Genomic DNA, 20,907 nt, shown 5'->3' on the forward strand with positions numbered 1-20,907 from the left:
TAAAAATACCTTTATAAAAAGGTATCTCATTTGTCCATTCATTCATTCTTGTATTCACCGAAAATTTGTGCTAGGCATTCCACTCCCTGCCAAGAATAAAAATGAGAAGAAAACGACATCCTTCCCTTTAGTAAGTTCAAAGTAGAAGAAAGGATAGAAGTAAATTTTAAAAATATATTACCCAAGTGGGTAGGAAGTTCAGGATCTTTGTATACTATCTCAGTAATGAGTGGAGTTTGAGAAGGGCTTCATTCAGGAGATGGTGTCTGAAGTATCTACTGGGATATGAGTCAATATTTGTCAGATAGAAGTCATGAAAGCCTTTCTAGATGGAGTATATTACATGCACAATTCCATGGAAGAATGAGGACACAGAAATATGGGCTTGCTGAGAGTAAAGGCAAGGCTGAATAGGTAATTGTTTTCCATGATGGTGTGATTTTTCTTTTTCTTGGCATCTTCAATCATCTTTTCAGTATACACATAGAAGAGTCATTTAGGTTTGGGGTTTTGTGATTTGGTTCAGCAAAAGATAAAGTAATTGAAAAAAGTGTTTGTAGTGTGTAGTGATGCTCTGTGGAGTTTAGACCAGATCAAGAAAGAAGAGAGGGTTAAAGGCATGGTCTGATATATTGAAATAAAAAAAGAAGGTTCAAAGGAGTTGAGGCCATGATGAACTTGGTGAAGGGAAATGTGGGAGTCAGGAAGTGACAGCTGGAAGGATGGGAGGTTGTGACTCAAATTGGACTCTGGAGACCAAATGTTCTTCCAATCCCATTTGAGTTGCTTCCCTGATAAGATAAGTAAGGTAGCAAATGAATTTGTCTAGCAAAATAAATGAATTGCCAGATTTTAAATTTTTTCCCTTCAAGTAAAAGGCTATGTTGCTCCACTTTTGTATGCTTTTGATTCTATGACGGTTGCGTGATAATTTGTAAAATAATCCCTTTTTTGTAAAATGTGTAACCACATTTTTTAAAAGAGTATTTTTTCTTCAGAGCAGTTTTAGCTTCACAGCAAAATTAGAAGGAAGGTACAGAAATTTCCCAGATGCTCCTTGCACCCACACATGCATAACCTCCCCCATTATGAACATCCCCCACCAGAGTGGAACATTTGTTACAGATGATGAACCTGCATTAACACACTATAGTCATCCAAAGTCCATAGTTTACGTTAGTGATCACTTTTGGTGGTGTACACTCTGTGGGTTTGGCAAATGTCTAGTAATATGTATTCATCATTACAGTAACCACGCAGAGTATTTTAACTGCCTAAATATCCTCTCTGCTCTGCCTGTTCATTTGTTTCTCCCACCTCCCCAACCCCTTGAAACTACTCATCTTTTTACAGTCTCTATACTTTTGCCTTTTCAAAATGTCATATATTTGGAATCATTCAGTAAGTACCCGTTAGTGATTGGTTCCTTTCACTAAAATTCCTCCATGTCTTTTCATAGCTTGATTGCTCATTTCTTTTTAACACTGAATAATATTCTATTGTCTGAATGTACTTAATAAAACTGTTTGTAGTCAAGGTATTCTTGCCATACTTTATTCTGAATTAGGAGTTCTAAGTACAATAAGTATTTAGAAAGCTTTAATAGTATCCTTCTAGATGCCAAAAAGTAATAATGGTAATTGTGATTTGCCTCTACCCCCTGAAGTTAAATGAGACTATATTGATAAGTCTAAATTTGGCCTTCCTCTTTACTTTGGAAATTCTGTGATTGGGGGAAATTGTTATAAAGACCCACGCAACAGGCAATGCAAGTTATCATTTAGTTGAAGATTTTCTAAGAAAAAACTAAATTAAAAATTCTTTCTTTCTTATGAATCATATTCATTGTCTTAATCTGTTTTGGCTAATCATCCAAAAAAGCTCCCAAATTCATGACTTCTTGTGGTTGTTGTTAAGGAAAGAAAAAAATATAGTATTAAATGGAAATAAGGATAATGTGTAATAATTTTACATTAGGAATTATCTAAAATGGGTATCAAGTCAGCAAACATTTGGGACATTTACATATCCCTGTATTTTATATTGGAAAAATAAAAGTTGTAAATTTTAAAGAAGTCTTGGTGCATGTATGTATGCCACTAAGATTTTGTCATTAAAAGAGAATGTGACTTAAATTTATCATTGCTTATCTCTGAAATTATCGCCTTTCTATTTTAAAATTTTTATTTTCTTTTTTTACCTTTGGCCGTGCTGAGTCTTTGTTGCTGGGTGCAGGCTTTCTCTAGCGTGGCGAGTGTGTGGGCTCCTCATTGTGGTAGCTTCTCCTGTTGTGGCTCAAGGACTTCAGCAGTTGTGGTGCATGGACTTAGTTGCTCCATGGCAGGTAGGATCTTCACAGACCAGGGATCAACCCTGGCTCGGTGGTTACTGGACCACCAGGGAAGTCCCTGCCTTTGTCTTATTACCTGAATTGCATAACCACACTGGGATATGCGTGCAGAATAGTTTGCAAATGTAGCATATAACTGTCACTATTTAGTCGTCACCTGTTTAAATTGAATTAAGCTAAATCAATGTGTTTTACTGCTATTGTACCCACCTACTGATAAGTCATTGAGTTAGTGACCTTCTCTTGAGATTTAATGTTTTTTCTCTAGTCCAACACTGTCCACAAAAATGTTTTAGAATGATGGAAATGTTGTGTATCTGTGCTGTCCCATATAATAGCTACCAGCTGTATGTGGCAGTAGAGTACTTCAACTATGGCTAGTGCACCGAAGGAGCCTGTTTGTGAAATTTGATTGAGCTTTAGGATTTTTAAATTTGAATTTAAATAGGCATGTAGGTAGTGGAGAAGGAAATGGCAAGCCACTCCAGTGTTCTTGCCTGGAGAATCCCAGGGACGGGGGAGCCTGGTGGGCTGCCGTCTATGGGGTTGCACAGAGTCGGACACGACTGAAGCGACTTAGCAGCAGCAGCAGCGGCAGTAGGTCGTGGATACAACTCTAGTTTTTCTGGAGAAAAAAGGCAGATAGAGGAAGAGTAGAAATTTAGGAAACTTGTTGCTACTGCCATGTAGAATAACCACTATCATAATTCGTTTGAGTTACTGCCATTCAGCAATAATTCTACCATTTTGGAAAAGTTGTAGCCAGGCCTTCATATTTCCACTGATGAGATTTCATTTGAAACTGTTGCATTTGACTCCGTATCTTTGGAATTTCAGTACTCTTGACTCATTGCCTAGGTCTGTTTTGTTTGTTTGGCTGACTGGTTAGTTTTCAATTTTCATCCTTTGCTTTTTGAAAAGAATCCCTGGCGACTTATGCAAGCTGACTAGTAGTCTTGAAAAAACTTAAAAATCTTAATATATTCCATTGCAGTTTCTACTCATTGGAGAGCGAGGAAAAGTTGAGTAACAAGCATATCTATCTACATCATTCTTAGAGACATTGTGTTAGTTTCATTATGCAAACTTCACATTTTAAAATTAGTCAAGACAGGAAAAAAGACGCAGCTGTCTATAACGGACTTTTGGACTCAGAGGGAGAGGGAGAGGGTGGGATGATATGGGAGAATGGCATTCTATCATGTATACTATCATGTAAGAATTGAATCGCTAATCTATGTCTGACGCAGGATACAGCATGCTTGGGGCTGGTGCATGGGGATGACCCACAGAGATGTTATGGGGAGGGAGGTGGGAGGGGGGGTTCATGTTTGGGAACACATGTAAGAATTAAAGATTTTAAAATTAAAAAAATAAAAAGAAAAAAAAAGAAAAATTACAAAATGAACTTATTTACAAAAAAAAAAAATTAGTTACCACTAAATCTAGCTAGAGTTATCTTCCTACTCAGAAACTGAAGTAATAATACATTTTCAAACAATATCAATATGTTTTAAATAAATGAGCTGTATAGGTAGATCAGCAGCTTTCAGAGTAGGACACAGGTATTAACTACAGTTCTCAGCAATCTCAATGAGAGTCATTATGTAACCTTTTGAAGCTAGTTTTTTCTGTAGTAAATACCAATTTTTAGAAGGGTCATAGATTCTGTAAAATACATTTCAGGCTGAAGGACTCCATGGAAATGAAGTTCAGTGATTAAATACTAATTATTTTCCAACTTCTCATGTAGCACGGCTTGATGTTAAGTCATGCCGATATTTTAAGGGAATATATTATTCACGAAGAAAAATATATTGGGGAATAGTTGCAAAACGGTTTTATTATGTGTTCAGAAATGCTAGTCAGTGAAATGGTTGGACTGAATGTAGGTTTTAATTATCTCTAAAATGAGGATCTTTACTTAGCTTTTCTTGTGAGACCTCAAGTAAGAAAAGAAACAATACTAAAAACTAGTTATTGGAGTATCTTTCTTCTCATCAGAGTCTTAATTCCTCATGACGTAAAGTTATCGTTAGGAACTTAGAAGTTTGGTAATCTTACATCCCAGAGATCAATTTACAGCCTTGAAATACTTTTTTTTTTTTAAGAATGTATTTTTTATGCCTATGTGAACAATTGATAATCCGTTGTTCTGTTAGGTTCATTGGGGGCATAAATCCTTTTGGAGGAGGGAAATAAAAGCATCTGAAACTTTACAATCCTGTTTCTTTTGAACATGAAAAGTTATTGAGGTAAAAATCCTTTCATGGTTGATTCTGTTAATCTAATTTGCTTTGGGGGGGAAGGAAAACTCTAGACCAGGAAGTAGGGTGCTTGAGATCTATTTTCAGGAGTCATGCCTTCCTCCCTCCCTCCCTCCCTCCCTCCCTCCCTCCCTCCTTCCCTCTCTCCCTCCCTCCCTCCCTCCCTCCTTCCCTCTCTCCCTCCCTCCCTCCCTCCCTCCTTCCCTCTCTCCCTCCCTCCCTCCCTCCCTCCTTCCCTCTCTCTCTCTCTCTCTCCCCGCCCCCCCACCCCTTCTCTCTCTCTTCACCCCCTCCTCACCTGCCTTTTCCCCAGGCCACACAAACACAATGCATCAGTTTTTAACATTGAATTTCCCATGCCTTTTTTATTTATGGACATCTATATAGGACATATTTTCTACAGTCTGATGATGGAATCAGTGGGTGATTGGCAGTGCTAATAGGGATCTGTGTGAATGATCTAATGCGAAATTTCAGGTTCAAATGGAATTATCCCAGATGTAATGGTGTTTTTCTGCCAAGATGCCTCTCACTTACCCTGTGCATGGTTAGTTCAGTTCTTCACTGCCCCTCATATCACTACCTGTTTTGTTATTTCCACTGACATTATCCTTATCCTCCTTGTGATGCACATGCCTAAACTAAATCCATACAAATTCTCTTCTTATGCACTTCCTTTCTTCTGATTTTGTTGCCCCACTCTACTCCATAGTACCATCAGGTGAATTTCCCCTAAATATTAATTTAAATGTCCATCTATTCAAACACTTTTTGTGGTTTCCTGATTACCTTAGAATACAATTTACACTCTGGAGTCTTCCACAAGCTAACTTTCTTTTAATAATACTTTCCGTATTTTATCTTCACACTTTATTCACATAAAACCATGTATGGCGAATAAAAAAATAAAAATGTTTCCTTTCAATATATGAAAACTATTTACCCTAAAAGAATTAGATATTCATATGCCTTTTCTTTTATTCACATTTCCTTAATCTGGGTAGCTGAATACTTGAACTTGCTTTTTGAGGGTTCACCTCTAATTATTGATGACAAGTAGATAATCTATTAGGTTAATTCTTTTATCCATAGAATATTACTGATGCTGCTATATTTCATGTCAGATTAGTATCAGGCAGATAGTTTTTGGTGGTTATATATGAGATTTGAATTTTGCGTTGTATAGAATTTCTCAACGATAGGTACTACTCTTATCCTGTCTTCAAGTTTCCAGAACTGAGGTTTTGTTTTTTTCAATTTTTTAAGTCTGTTGAATTTGTTACAATATTGCCTTCTGTAGTTTTTATGTTCTGGAATTTTGGCCGCAAGACATGGGATTTTAGCTCCCCGACCAGGGATCGAACCCTCACCTCCTGCATCGGGAAGTGAAGTCTTGGCCACTGAACCACCAGGGAAGGTCCTGGAACTGAGTTTTTCTGGTCACCGAATGTTTTCTGTCACGTTCCATATTCATTGTACCTGCAGTGAATTCCTGTTTCCTAGTGCATCTGGTGGCCTGCAGACCATGGGGGTGTCACAGAGAGTTGGACATAGCTGTGCACACGTGTACACACACACACACAGCTGAGTGCACACAGACACACACATACATATTTCAGCTCTAGCCCCTGCCCTGTTCCTTTCCACCACTATGTGATTTCCCTCAATTCCACTTCTCATACTTGCATCACAGGCATGTCCTGACTGCCTCCAAGTTACATCGTTTTCATTCTAGCTCCATGGCTTAGCTCACAGAGTGGTTTGACTTTCATGCTTCCTACCTATATCCTGTGGTTGTTCAGTCGCTAAGCCGTGTCTAACTCTTCGCGACCCCATGCTCTGCAGCATGCCAGGCTTCCCTGTCCCTTACCATCTCCTGGAGTCCACTTTTGTCCTGCCTATAATGAAATGCTAAGCCCTCCTTTCTGAATATTGTTAATCTCTTTTTAACTGGTATTCTGTAGAACTTTAATTTTTTTGCTACACAATTCTGCACTTAAAGTCATGATAACTTTCATGTATCATGAAATTTTGTTTTCCCCTAATCATATTATATGCACTATGAAATACTTACTGCCCTTTTAAAAAAAAAAAATCATAATGCCTTGTACAGAGAGAAAAACACAGTTGTACCCAATAGACGTATACTCCTCAATTGCTGAATGGACTTCAGAATAACAATAACAGACTCTTAGGAACATTGGGGTCACCAACCTTATCTTTGATGTTTCCATATTAACTTCAATGGATTATTTGAATCACATCAACAATCTTAGATTTCATTATATAGGTGCTTTCTTTTCCTGTTATAGCACATGCCAGCATATGATTGCTTACAAAACCAAAATCTGATAGTTATCTGGTAAAAAAATTTATAGAGATGTTATCATTAAGGTATTGTTTACTCTATGTCACCCTAACTTAAGAATTCTATCATGTGAGTTTTGCAAAATTTTATGATAGGCTGAAAGATTTGATCACTTCTAAGGTGTCACAGTGGCCACTGTATTTCCAAATGCTTTTTATTTGTCAGGGTTAGGAATAAAAATTAGAAAAAGTGGAGTGGTATTTATTTATATGTAATGGGTTTTAAATTTTGTTTGAAACAGACTAGGGACATCCCTGGTGGTCCAGTGGTTAAGACTCCACACTTCCAATGCAAGGGGTGTGGGTTCAATCCCTGGTTGAGAAAAGAAGATCCCACATGCTGCACAGAGTGGCCTAAAGATTAAGTAAAACAAAACAAAACAAAAAAACAAAACGAGACTCTCTCCCTGTTTTTCTGGGAAAATAAAAAATCTTCTGTTGACTCCATTGACTGCTCCTTTATGAGGAAGATTTTTGAAGCTGAGCACAGGCATCCTGGTGAAATTTGAGCACAGTCACTGTAGAGCTGACGTTTCCTCCACAATCACGTGCTGCCACATGGAATTCGAAGGGCAGACAAAGCCTCCTTTCCTCCTCCTATGTCTGTATGAACACGAGAAGTATTTGTCTTCTGTGGTGTCAGGAAAGGGCAGATATCTGTCACTAATTAGACCATGGCACTGGAGAGAATTTTGCAATAAAAAAGGAAAGAAATATTTCTCGAGCTGATTGATGAAGTAAGTCCCTAATGACCAGAATTACTTCACTAAGATTGAAATTGATATTATCAGAACCATATGCTCATTACATCATCATAACTCTTTTTTAACATGTGCCAGGTGGCATAGGTATTAGTCTTTTTTCATCAGTAAAACTAAATTTGTCTATTTTTATTGAAATTTCTAATATATGTTGAATATCTAGAAGCATCTCAAATTTCAGAGGAATCAAGTAACATATGATAAGTATTATCTGTTACTGGGATGTGTGACTGAATACTATATGGAAACCTAAGATTTGTGATCAAGTTTCATGTGTAAATGTCTGGATAATACATTTGTACATACATATTTTAAATATTGTGGTACTTATTCTATCATTCTTTGTCATACTTTGCCATATAATGGAATATAAATAATAGCAAAAATTACAGACAGCCTATTATTTGTCAGGAATTTTTAAAGTTCTATGTATTCAATGGACTTCCCCTGTGGCTCAGATTGTAAAGAATCTGCCTGCAGTGCAGGAGACCTGAGTTCGATTCGTAGGTTTGGAAGATCCCCTGGAGAAGAGAATGGCTACCCACATCAGTATCCTTGCCTGAAGAATTCCATGGACAGAGGAGTCTGGCAGGCTTCATTCAGTCCATGGGGTTTCCAAGAGTTGGACATGACTGAGAAACTAACACTTTCACTTTTCATGTTTTCAGTATATTAGTTCCACAATAACCCTATGAGTTAAGATAGCTTTATTATCTCCATTAAAGTATACATCAGATGCCATGGATTCAGTTCAGTTCGTTTCATTCACTCAGTTGTGTCTGACTCTTTGAGACCCCATGAACTGCTTCCCTGTCTATCACCAACTTCCAGAGCTTGCTCAAACTCAAGTCCATCGAGTTGATGATACCATCCAACCATCTCATCTTCTGTCGTCCCCTTCTCCTCCTGCCTTCAAGCTTTCCCAGCTTCAGGGTCTTTTCCAATGAGTCAGTTCTTTGCATCAGGTGGCCTAAGTATTGGAGTTTCAGCTTCAGCATCAGTCCTTCAAATGAATATTCAGGACTGATTTCCTTTAGGATGGATTGGTTTGATCTCCTTGCAGTCCAAGGGACTCTCAAGAGTCTTCTCCAACACCACAGTTCAAAAGCATCAATTCTTCAGTGCTCAGCTTTCTTTATAGTCCAACTCTCACATCCATACATGACTACTGCAAAGACCATAGCTTTGACTAGACACCATGTTTTGACTTTGACACCATGGATTATTTAACCATTTTGAGTCTTATTTTTTTTTTTAACATGTAAAGTGACAGTAGCACTTCACAGGGTTATTGAGGAAAACAAATGGTGGGTTTTGGAGTTACATACTTGGCACATAGGTACTCAGTAACTTCTGCCCTCCTTCCTATTTCAATGAACTGACTTCTAGAAAGAGATTTAGTCCCTAATTGTATATAATACACTTTTGTGTACAATATTCTGTGAGATCTTTGAGGTCACCGAGTGTCAGAAACATAGTAGGTACTCAGTAAATATTTGTTTTGTGAAAGGATGAAAGCAGATTTTCCCAAGTACTTTCAATATACCAGTGGTGAAAAATATGTTAAATTATTGCTTAAGTAATTCAAATCATTACTGATGTCTGATTAAACCACCTTGAAGAGAAAGGCCTTAAGTGTTGTCTTTGATAATTTCCTACCAACAAATCAGACCCAATTACCAATAACAGTAAAGTTGCCTCTTGTGTATGAAGATGATGTTGGAGATTTTTAAGAGTTTGTTGAGATTTTATCTTCCTTGGTCTTTGCAGTTGGAGCCGTGGCTGTTTTCATGCTCTTCTTATATAAGATGCATTTTGCCAATTTGAGCAGTAACGACACCTAAGTCTTAGAGTAGTATTTTTCATTCCTAGTATCCTAATCTACGTTTAACGTTTTAAAATCATTGGTGGAGAATTACGAAACTTTCGTATTTCTCTTTTGTTGTTGTTAAAATATAAAGAATGAATTAATGCCTTGTTACCTAACAGTGCCACATTCCCATCACTTTGGCTCATGAGCAGTAAGTTGTTATTTAGGATGATGGTGCTGATGGCTGGTGGTAGTGGTGGTGATGATAATGGCAGTGACTGTGGTATTGAAATGAGGTTGAAAACAAACTAAGAATGGATTACTTCTCTCAAAGCCTAAAAGTGGACTCTGGATTTTGATGGAATTGAACTTCTTCTTACTTCATGAGAACTATCTTATTAAAACAAGATGAGCTTTATTCCCCTAGGAATTAAAAAAAAAATCTAACAGTTGAAATAATTATGTTGAGAGATGCCAATCTCTCCTAGCAAGAATCCCACTGGTAGGCTCTGTAGTTCGGATATCAGAGTGAAAATAAATGTCAGTTACCCAAACCAAGATGTAAAGAGCTAAGAGGTCATTTCTCCAATAAAACCTGGATATAGAGTATATCCTTATTTAACCTGATCAAATAAAAGTTGAATCATTCTAATCATTTTTATTCAACAGTTATTTGGTCAAAATGCAATTATGAATGCCTATGTTTGTTCATATTCTTTCTGATTTTCTTATTGTCAGCAGAAATATTCTTTCCAGGGCAGTGGTAAATTTCTCACCTTCTGTGGGATGATGTCATCCCATCTGTATGTTGCACACAGACTTACTTCATGACCCTGAACAGCACCCTATATCCAGGCTTTATTGGAGAAATGACCTCTTAGCTCACTACATCCTGGTTTGGGTAACTGACATTTATTTTCACTTTGATATCTGAACTACAGAGCCTACCAGTGGGATTCTTGCTGGGACTGATGCCAAGCCAGTTCTGGCAGAGGCCACTGGAAGGCATCATGTTTAGCCAAAAATCCCAGGAGCTGCTGAATCTTTGTAGCAATGCTATGTCAAAATGAGGTAGATATGAGAAACCTTTTATTTTGGGAAGGTGGGAGTAAATGTGGGTATTCAAAAAATTCCAAAGAGAAACAAGTGTTCGTTTTTCCCACTTCTTCCCCTGAAGATTGTCCACAGCTCTCCCACAACATGTGTAGTGCTCCCGCATTTCAGAATTGATGGACTCCAGATGGAATCACAGTTTGGACTTACTGGCTATGGCTAGTCTGCCCTTGACCTCACATGTTTCTCCAGCCCTCTGTTCACTAAGAGGAAACCATAGAATAGTATTAGCTATCAACCAAGTCTGCTCGCCGGAAAAACCCTCAAGCATTAACTTCAAAGACAAAATTATTTGAGAAACACAATATAAACAGGAAAAAAAGGGGAGTAAGTGATTAGAAGCTGCTAGCAATTAGGCACTAATTAGGTTTGTTCCATGGTATAGCTGCCCAGTGGCACCATTTGTATCTCTTTCAAATGTATAGGGATTCCTCAGGCTAGTGTTTCTTGGTGAAGCAAAACCACAATTTGCAGACTAATTATTATGAAGATACACCACAAATATATCCAGATCTAACTGATTAACTGAATTCTCAAATTCATTTGTAGTAAAAACCTGGTTAAGTGGAAAGCTGACACCCTGTTTGGCTCCTCAGTGTATCCCTGTAAGTTAGCACAGAGCCTGGAACATAATAATTGTGCAAAAAGCATATTATTGAATTAACTTATTTTTGTTAATATTCATGACATCTATTTCAGACATCATGCAAATGAATTTATTTTTATCTTATTGAGTTGGGCATGTTTACACAAAGTAAATTATTTAAACTACCAGTTATAAAATAAGTAAGTCACAGGGATATAATGTACAGCAAAGGGAATTTAGTTAGTAATATAACAAATTTGTGTGGTGCTTAACTATAAAAATAATCATATTATACACCTGAAATTAATATTTTAAGTCCATTATACTTCAATAAAATGTAAAAAAAAAATAAGTGGGCTTTAAAGAGAAAGGCAATCATTAAATATTTCTTTGATGATACCTTTGTTGATGATTAATTCTTACTCTGAAGTAGTATAGATGTAAAACATGTTAATTGATTAGACCAGCCTTATCAGCATCCCAGTTATTCCAGAGAATTCTTGTATCCTTTTAGATAATAAATTTCTAATTTAACTTTTCATTTTTGAAGGTTTTTTTTTTTTTGCCACAGAAGTAAAATGTAATATGCACTTTGAATAATGGATATTTTCTGTTAAGTTGAGCTGTTGTGAATCCATGGGCATGAGGCAGATGATCAATATAGCTGGATCTTGAGAGGTTGGCAGGCATAACAATTCTCAGAACCAAGTTAGAGTTTAGGAATGACCTGTGTTCCCTCAATGGTTTTAAGTCTCTGTTATTTACAAGTCACTGGACAATGTGAAAGGGATGTTAAATATTATGGAGTATACTGGAATATGGAATAATATGAAAGACATGGCCTCAACCTCAGCAATATTTATAAAAATTTTATTAAAAAGGGAAAGAACAATTCAAACAAAGCAGGCTGCTGTGACAACAAGTTTGGTTCTCAACCTGTGTTCACTATATAGAAAGAGGCAAAAGGCTCTGTCTGGAGACCTTACCTGAAAACAGGTTTATATTGAAGTTCCAGACAAACAGGTGGAAGCCAGTGGTCAGGTAGTTTGAGCAGAGTAGCAGGGGTCCCTGTGGTAACCAGTGGAGACACTGAAACATTTGGATCAGATTCATTTTACTCTCAAAAGCAATTTACCTATCATGCTTTCATTGCTTTTCGTGTCTCTCCTACACTGATGGGGCCAGATCCTTGATGGAGAGTACCCTAAGAGCTCCTTCCCAGCCAGAGCCCAGGGGGGAAGCCTAAGGCCAGTGTCATCGAGGCTTCAAGGGCACCAGCATCCGTGTGTGGTCCCAGTTCCACCTTGGCCTTGGAGCTTTGGCTGTGGCTGACTGCACGCTGCTGCTGCTGTTGCTGCTTGTGCAGCCGAGCTGCATGGGCCAAGTTCTAAGCCAGGATCACCTTTATACTGCCTGCTCTGCTTCATGATCAGCACTGTGGCTATGCTCACCTGCCTGCCTGCTAGGTCAACATGGTCAGGTAGTAGAGAATGTGAGTATCGTCAGGTGGTTCATCCAGTCCTTCATGTATATATATTCAAGTCTCTATTCCCATTCACTTTGAGATAAAGGGCCACCAGAAGCTGGAGGTGGACCACTTCTGTGTCATTGTTTCTAACCACTAGAGCATCCTGGGCATTGTGGGTCTCAAGGAGGACCTTCCCAAGTGTTGCCAAGCAGGAGCTGCTCTTCACAGGGCTCATGGGCCTGACCATGTACCTTGGGGCATCTTCATTGCTGATGCAGATAATCAGTAAACAGTCTATAATAGGAAAAGAAGAGTTTTATTCAAGTCAAACTGAGGACAGTGGCCTTGGAGACACAGATTCAGGAAACGCTTGAATTGTGTTCTGCCTGACTACAAAATGAGGGAGGCTTATATAGGCAAAAACCACAGTATTGCATCAGTTGTTTGTCGGGATTAGGATTGGAACTGGCAAGAAGTAGGGATGCTTATTAAGCAAGGGTTGTTTGGGGAGCGAGTTGGTTGCATAGTTACAAAGGGAGTCCTTGAGACCATAAGGTTGCAGCTGGGAACCGCTAGTAGATGTTTTGAGAACAGCTGTTGGTGTCCTTGAGTCTGATGCAGTTCAGAAGATTCAGGTTCTTGGTGATGCAGGAGCTTGTCTGAAACCACATCGACAGCAGCCACCTGTCTCCATGTTGAATGCTTGAACCACAGTTACTCCATTTTGATTTTTTCAACACATTCTTTAATGGTTAAAGCAGAGGTACAATGCATGTTTGATAATCCATCGACAGGCTGTTCTCACTAGCATAAAGTTCAAGCCAGATCGTGTATAAGCCAGAATGACTGCCATCCCTCAACATGTGAACATTTCTTCCATCATCATCCAGCAGTGCTCCAGGACCTGATGGCCCACATGGTCTAGTGTGTGGTCAGGGAGAACCTCAAAGTGTGGTGCTGGTCCACGTGCACTCGGAGTGACAATAGGGACCTGCTGCCTTTCGAGGAAGGAGGCTTCTCCCTGGTGGTCTAAGTCCGTTTGCCCCTTCCCTCCGTGTTGAACTCCACCTTCTCCTACACCACAAGAGGAAAGTCTTGGCCTTGGGAACCATTAAGCTGGAGGTGCTGAACGCCACCCCTACCAGCAGCCTCCCTGTGGCTGATGTCGCCAAGGTCATGGACACCTGCTGCCAGGCCATGAGGACCACCTGGCTAGAGAATGGATGGAGGAATCCCTGCCCCAGGACCTCATATCACTGTCATAATCCTGCTACTCTCCTCCTTGTATTCAGGGGGCAGGAAAGTGGAGGCCTCTTCCTGTCATTGACGTCAGATCCAGACTCCTGATGTGCCCTCAAAGGAGAGTGTGCCAGGCCCTTGCCAAGCTCTGAAGGCAAGGCCTTGCCCACCCTCATGCTTCACGATCTGGGAGTAGGAGCAAGCCTGCTGCTCCAGTGGGCTGACAGGGCTTGGCTGAGCTACACGACCTTGGGCCGAATGACCAGAGGTGAAGCCCTCTGCGGTCCTCCCCAGGCCTGTGGGGTACAGAGTCAAGCTTTGGGGTCCCAGCCCCAGCCTGCATCAGTCTTTCATGGAGAGGAGGGGCTCTGGAGAAGCGAGGAGAGCAGACCCTGGTCTCATACAACTTGGGCTGCCGAAAGCTGGAAAACAGGGTCTGCATTCCTTGCCCGCCTTGGGGAGCATGTCTGCTGAGTAACTGCAGCTTTTTTGTTATTGTTCATAAACAAACTCCTGGAAGTGCAAAATAAATAAATGTTTATAAAGTAAAGGTGTGGTGGTGATAAGTCTGCAAATCTGCTAATAGAGGAAGCTCCTGACATCACTGGCATTTCATGCTGTGTGTTTTCTTTTTATCTGCAGAACCACCCAAAGTCATTGTGATGCCCAAGAATCAGTCCTTCACAGGTGGATCAGAGGTCTCCATCATGTGTTCTGTAACAGGTTATCCCAAACCAAAGATCTCCTGGACCATGAATGATATGTTTATCATGGGTTCACACAGGTACTGGGTTTGTATCATGTTCTTTGTTTTTACTGAGTAAGAGGAGTTGATGAAATTTCTGGTCAGAACTAATCTGACTAAATCTCTGGGATTAAGGGAAGTTTGACCCAAATCCGCAGCTCTAGATTTTCTCAATAGGCCAGGAAATGTCCATAAAGTAATAAATGATGGATGTCTAGAGTTTGAGGTTCTTGAGTATTGAATTCAACAGCTAGAACTGAGTGTTTCCTCACTTTGCTTTGTAAACAGAACACTGTAACAGTTGATTTACCATGAATAACTGTGTGCTAAGTCACTTCAGTTGTGTCTGACTCTCTGTGACCCTATGGATTGTTGCCCACCAGGATCCTCTACCCATGGGATTATTTAGCCAGGAATACTGGAGTGGTTTGCCATGCCCTTCCTCCAGGGGTTCTTCCTGACCCAGGAATTGAACTGGCATCTCTTATGTCTCCTGTATTGGCAGGCACATTCTTTACCACTAGCACCACCTGGGAAGCCCATGAATAATTGAAATGGGGATAATAAACTTTCTGTGGGTAAATTGATGTGCATTTAACCCATCCACTAAAGGCTTGGTCCTGGGATTTGACAGAAGAGAGAGGCACAAGCGAAGGATGGAACAGTAGCCCTAATTAAAGCGTGTGCAGACTTTCTTCATAACTCATGTTCACCATTGCCTCTCATACTACATTTCTCATTGTAGTATTCTATTCTGCTGGATGCTTTTAAAAGAAAATGAATCCTCTCACGCTCAAAGAAAGTACCGAACACGTGGGACATAAACAGTGAAGTTTCCAGCCATCAGGCTCCCATTACTCTGGGTTTGTCATGAGGAGATGATCTTAGCTGTGAGCCAAATTCTATTCCCGGTCTCTTCAGGGACTCACTTGAGACATGAGGCATTGCATCTCTCAGGTTTTCATTTTGAGGAACTGTTTAGTTTAGAAGTTCACACAGAGCAAGATTGCCTGGGTGCAAACTTCGCTTCTTCCCTTTACTGACGCTGACTTGGGGCAAGTTGTATAACCTCTTTGCTCATCTGTATAACAGACAGAAGAGTAGTATCTAACTCATTGGATTGTTGTTGCTGCTGCTGCTAAGTCACTTCAGTCGTGTCCGACTCTGTGTGACCCCATAGATGGCAGCCCACCAGGCTCCCCTGTCCCTGGGATTCTCCAGGCAAGAACACTGGAGTGGGTTGCCATTTCCTTCTCCAGTGCATGAAAGTGAAAAGTGAAAGTGAAGTCACTCAGTTCTGTCCGACCCTCACTGACCCCATGGACTGCAGCCTTCCAGGCTCCTCCATCCATGGGATTTTCCAGGCAAGAGTACTGGAGTGGGTTGCCGTTGCCTTCTCCACATTGGATTGTTAGGAACATTTAAAACAGGAATAAATGTAAAGCTGCTAGATCAGCCTTGGCACATGGCAAGTATTAGATATGTGGAACCTATTGTTATTATTCTGGAGAAGGAAATGGCAACCACTCCAGTATTCTTGCCTGGAGAATCCCATGGAGAGAGGAGCCTGGCCAGGCTACAGTCCATGGGGTCTCAAAGAGTCGGACATGACTGAAGCGACTTAACGTACACACACATATTGTTATTATTGCAGTGTTTCTTCTTACATAGCGATGCTATTAATCATTTTTGCAGCCAGCACCAAAAGCATAACTCTAAAGTATTTGAAGATATTTGAAGGAAGTTGCTATAGTTCCCTGATCCTATTACTATTTTCAATTTCATTTTCTTTTTGTCTATAGGTATAGGATGACCTCAGAAGGTAACTTGTTTATCAAAAATGCAGTTCCCAAAGATGCAGGGGTCTATGGTTGCCTGGCAAGTAATTCAGCTGGAATGGATAAACAGACTTCTACCCTCAGATACATTGGCAAGTATAATCAGTTTAAAAGCTAGTTCAAATAGGGTGAATATCATATCAAGCAATGTAAAAGTGCTTTTTAAAAAAATTAATATTGGAATGAGTCATATCCAATTGTATATTTTTTTATTTGTCTCACACACTGATTAAAGCAAATATTTTAACTAATTTAAGTTAAAAGTTCAGGAAATGAATAGGTTCATTATTCAACAGAAATCAAGGAAGATTCCAGATTATGGAAGTGTTTCTGATTGTCCATAGAGTTCTGTCCTTCCATGGTTGATCTGTTCTTTGTAATATTTTACTTACAAATCAACAAATTCTGTATTTTTCTTAGCTTACCTCAACTTTTGTTTTACATTTTCCACTTATGTCCATATATGTTTGAATTTATATATTCATACATAAATGCATATATATGAAATTGTTTATAACATTTATATTATAATTAAATATTTATAACACTTCTGTCACTATCTAGATATTATTTTTGCTTTTCATCTTCAGTTTTTCCCCTCCAAACTCAAATATTTATTGAAGATAAATATTTTATTTTTCTTATAATAATAATAAATAATATCATGACAACTTTTCTATAATATCACATATTCTAACATGTATAATGTAATCTAATCTATTATAATACATAATCATATATTCTAATAACATATAATAGAATATTTCTGTTAATTTGACGTTTCTTAGACAAAGGACATGGGCATTACATACTCAATCTCAGTTTGTAAAATGTAAATAATTAGTGACTAGCAATTCACTCTTTCTCTCATTTTTATTTACCATAATTCATAGTAAGGCTTGTGGAGAGGAAGGAGTATAGAAGAGTCATAATAAAGGCTGAGAATTATAGAGGGTATGTATAGATGAGGGAGTTAACAAAAGTGTCACAAATACTCGACCTAAAAGCCTGGGAAGATTGGTTTCATTTGTAGACATTAGAAAGGCAAGTGGTGAGTAAGTTTTTGAAGGGAAAATGGGCTTAGGTTTAGAGATGACTGAAAATCAATCACAGAACACCCATGTGGAGGGAGACCAGACAGTTGGGAATGGGATATGCGTTACAGAAATGAATTTTGGTTAATTCACAAAGAAACCAAAATGTTCCACCCATTTATTTAACTTATTAATCACTCAAAGTATGTAAAACGCTATGCTAGAGATCCTGGAGTGTAAAAATTAAAGAAAAAAGGACATTATGAGGCCCTTATTTTTCAAGAGTGTGAATAATGAAAGTAGATTTACATAAAGAAATATAATAAGGAAGACACATAAGCATTAACGTGGGAGGCTGGCAGAGGGAAGATTAATAATTCCAGATGGGGAATTTGCAAGCATTTCTCAAAGGAGACAGGACTTAAGCTCAGTCTGGAATAATGAGTGGGATTTAAAGAGTTGTGACAACGGGTGTCAGGCAGAGGAAACAACTTTAGCAAAAGTAGGAAGATGGAGAGAATAGGGCCTGTTTTGAAACAAGTGTAGCTCCATACTTGTGGCAAGTCAGGAAGTGTAAAGGGGGTGAAATTCAAGAAAAAGCCATGCACCAATATGAGTTTCGAAAGCCAGACTAGGAAATTATGAAATGCAATCACGGAAGTTTTCTAGCCAGGTAGAAACATGATCTTTGCGAAGTTAACTCTTGGCTTTGTTTAAAGCTACCTCAGTTGAAGTTGGAAAGACCTAAAATGTTCAGTTCATTTTAAAAAATGGGTGCATAAACTGAAGTATTAGGCAAAAGGGTGAATCAAACAGAGCTAAGGAAAGAAACTTAGAGAATGTCTGTATTTAACATCAAAGGGGAAAGTAGAGTCAAAAGTGGGAAACTGCTTCTTATAGGTGCAAAGTTTAGCCTTAAGTAAGCATTAGTTGCTCAGTCATGTCCTACTTTCTTCAATCCCATAGACTGTAGCTCCCCAAGCTCTTCTGTCCATGGAATTCTCTAGGCAAGAATATTGGAGTGGGTTGTCATTTTATTTTCCAGGGGACCTTCCCAACCCAGGGATTGAACCTAGGTCTCCCCCACTGTGGTCAGATTCTTTATCATCTGAGCTACAAAGAGGAACCCCTCAAAAATTTAACCTTACAGAACAACTGTCTCTGTACATAGACATGAATATCGTTAAAGTCACATAGAAAATGTGCATCAATTAATTGAAATCTGTATCAGTTGTGCACATTTCAAAATGTATATCTCAGAGAAAATGTGCATCAATTAATATCCTAAATTTTTAGACTGTGTTTTAGCAGAATTATTTTCACCTGATATTCTTTTGGTTTTTATAGATGATCTTTTATCACATACATCATTGTGCATATACATTAGAAGAGTTTATTTCTATTTATTATAAATATTGAGATGGCCACAAGCACATAAATAATGATCATTTTTTAAATTGCTTCATTTAGTAAACATAAACAAGTTGCACGTGACATTGTGCTAGGCTTTAACTGTTTGCTTGTTTGTTGTTTTCAGAAGCCCCGAAGTTGATTGTAGTTCAGAGTGAGCTCTTGGTTGCCCTGGGGGATACAACAGTTATGGAATGTAAAACCTCTGGTGTTCCTCCACCTCAAGTTAAATGGTTCAAAGGTATATTTCTTAAGTATGTTCATGTCTGATTCACTTAGTATTGCTTTCTCTTTTAGATAAAAATAATTTGTTAAAAATTTGTTTTGGTGTGTGACTTAGCAGCCCCATAAAATGTGTTTATGGTCTCACTAGAGACGGCAGTTCAACATGCTGCACTCTGAATTTCAGCATTTGACATCTGGTGTGGATTATAGAACCGTTAAAATCAAAGCAGGAAAACTTCTCCTCTGCTAATCCAGCTGAACATTCTCTTTGTTAGTTTAGGATTGTTTCCTGTAGAAAACTGTCCAGGAATACTCAGTTCATGTTTAAAATAGCTTCTCTGATTTCAGTTCACTTTGCTTAAGCTCTCACAATTAGGAAGTTTCCTAGATTCTGCAGGATACTTTTCTATAAAGTGGTCAAATAAAGACCTGTGTTAAAGCTTACAATTGAATAACATTTGTGATTTAAAGACAAATGTATTTTGTGGTCAGCTTTATCATGCGTGGTAGATGTTTATGTCAAGTATAGAAATTATCTGCCCCTATTTGTGACATAAAGGTTCTGCCTCTGTGATTCTGTAATAAAATAATAATAATGTGCTGCTTGTCCTTGGTGAAAATGCCCTTGGGCCCTGGTCCAGGCTCAGATGCTGACAGTGGCTATCTCTGCAGAATGTCCCGCTCCTGTTTCTCTCAGTTTTTCCAGTCTATGAGAAAGAAAAATCCCTACAAACACCCTGAGAGGGGAGGTTGCTAGGATTATTGAGATGCTGTTTGCAAAATACTCTTTAATCTTCAGATGAAAAATGCTAAATAGTACAAAGCACTATTGTTATGATTCTGTTTGTTAAATCACAGACATTCCCATAGCAACAGGTTGATGTCATAATCACAAAATTGTGAATTCACCTCGGGTTCAAACTCTTGGGGAACATGAGGTGAAGAAGAACATGAAGCTTTATGCAGAAAGCAAATACTTTCGATAACATAAATCAGAAACAGGGAGGGAAACAAGGAGATAATGTCATTTTTCATAGTTTTCCTTGTGAAATGATTTTTAAGTCTTTGTGTTTTCTCTGATAAGAAAGCATTTGCGGATTTGCTTCTTAATTAGTTTTCAGTTCTATTTCAGTCAACAAAAATGAATTTCCCTTATTTGAAATGCTTAAATCTTTAACTTTCGAATGAAATACATAATAGTTTCAAACTCGCATCTAAAGAAATCCAGAAAAGATGTGTCATAGAGGTAGTTCTCTTATTCAATTTTCACCAGTAGTTTACATTAAAAGTAAAACCGTTTTAAAAACTAATAGAACCTGCTGATTTCTCTGCCTGTGTAGAGCTGAGTCACAGAGAGTGTTTTATGCTCTCAACTTGGGGCTACTCTCCTGAATAACTCTGTATGTCAGTTTTGGTCCCACAGACACCTTGGGATCTAAATGAGGAGTTAGGGAACAAGGCAGCCACCACATGGAAGATTCTAGAATTAACTATGCATTTGTTTCTCTTCTCGACTAGAGACATTGGAGTTCAATGGGCCAAGTAAATCCTATCTCATTTCTCTGTTCAAATTATGCACCAGCAGAGTTAGCATGTGGGCATTAAGCACTGACAGATGATTATGGAGGACCTGCGTTTTGTTCAGCAGCAACACGCACAACTGCCCCGAGCCCCAGGATCACTGGCTCTCTCAG

General features: G+C 38.7%; 1 protein-coding gene across 1 annotated transcript in view; it reads left to right on the forward strand.

The window, feature by feature from the left end:
• The window catches only part of HMCN1 (hemicentin 1), a 537,345-nt gene that overhangs the window by 239,293 nt on the left and 277,145 nt on the right, over positions 1 to 20,907 (forward strand). The window contains exons 12-14 of the mRNA XM_052653879.1: positions 14,604 to 14,745; positions 16,509 to 16,636; positions 19,116 to 19,229. Of these exons, the coding sequence (XP_052509839.1) occupies positions 14,604 to 14,745; positions 16,509 to 16,636; positions 19,116 to 19,229 (384 nt within the window). The remainder of the gene's footprint in view (positions 1 to 14,603; positions 14,746 to 16,508; positions 16,637 to 19,115; positions 19,230 to 20,907) is intronic.

The sequence above is a fragment of the Budorcas taxicolor genome, chromosome 16 (assembly GCF_023091745.1).
Source record: "Budorcas taxicolor isolate Tak-1 chromosome 16, Takin1.1, whole genome shotgun sequence".
Lineage (NCBI taxonomy): Eukaryota > Metazoa > Chordata > Mammalia > Artiodactyla > Bovidae > Budorcas > Budorcas taxicolor.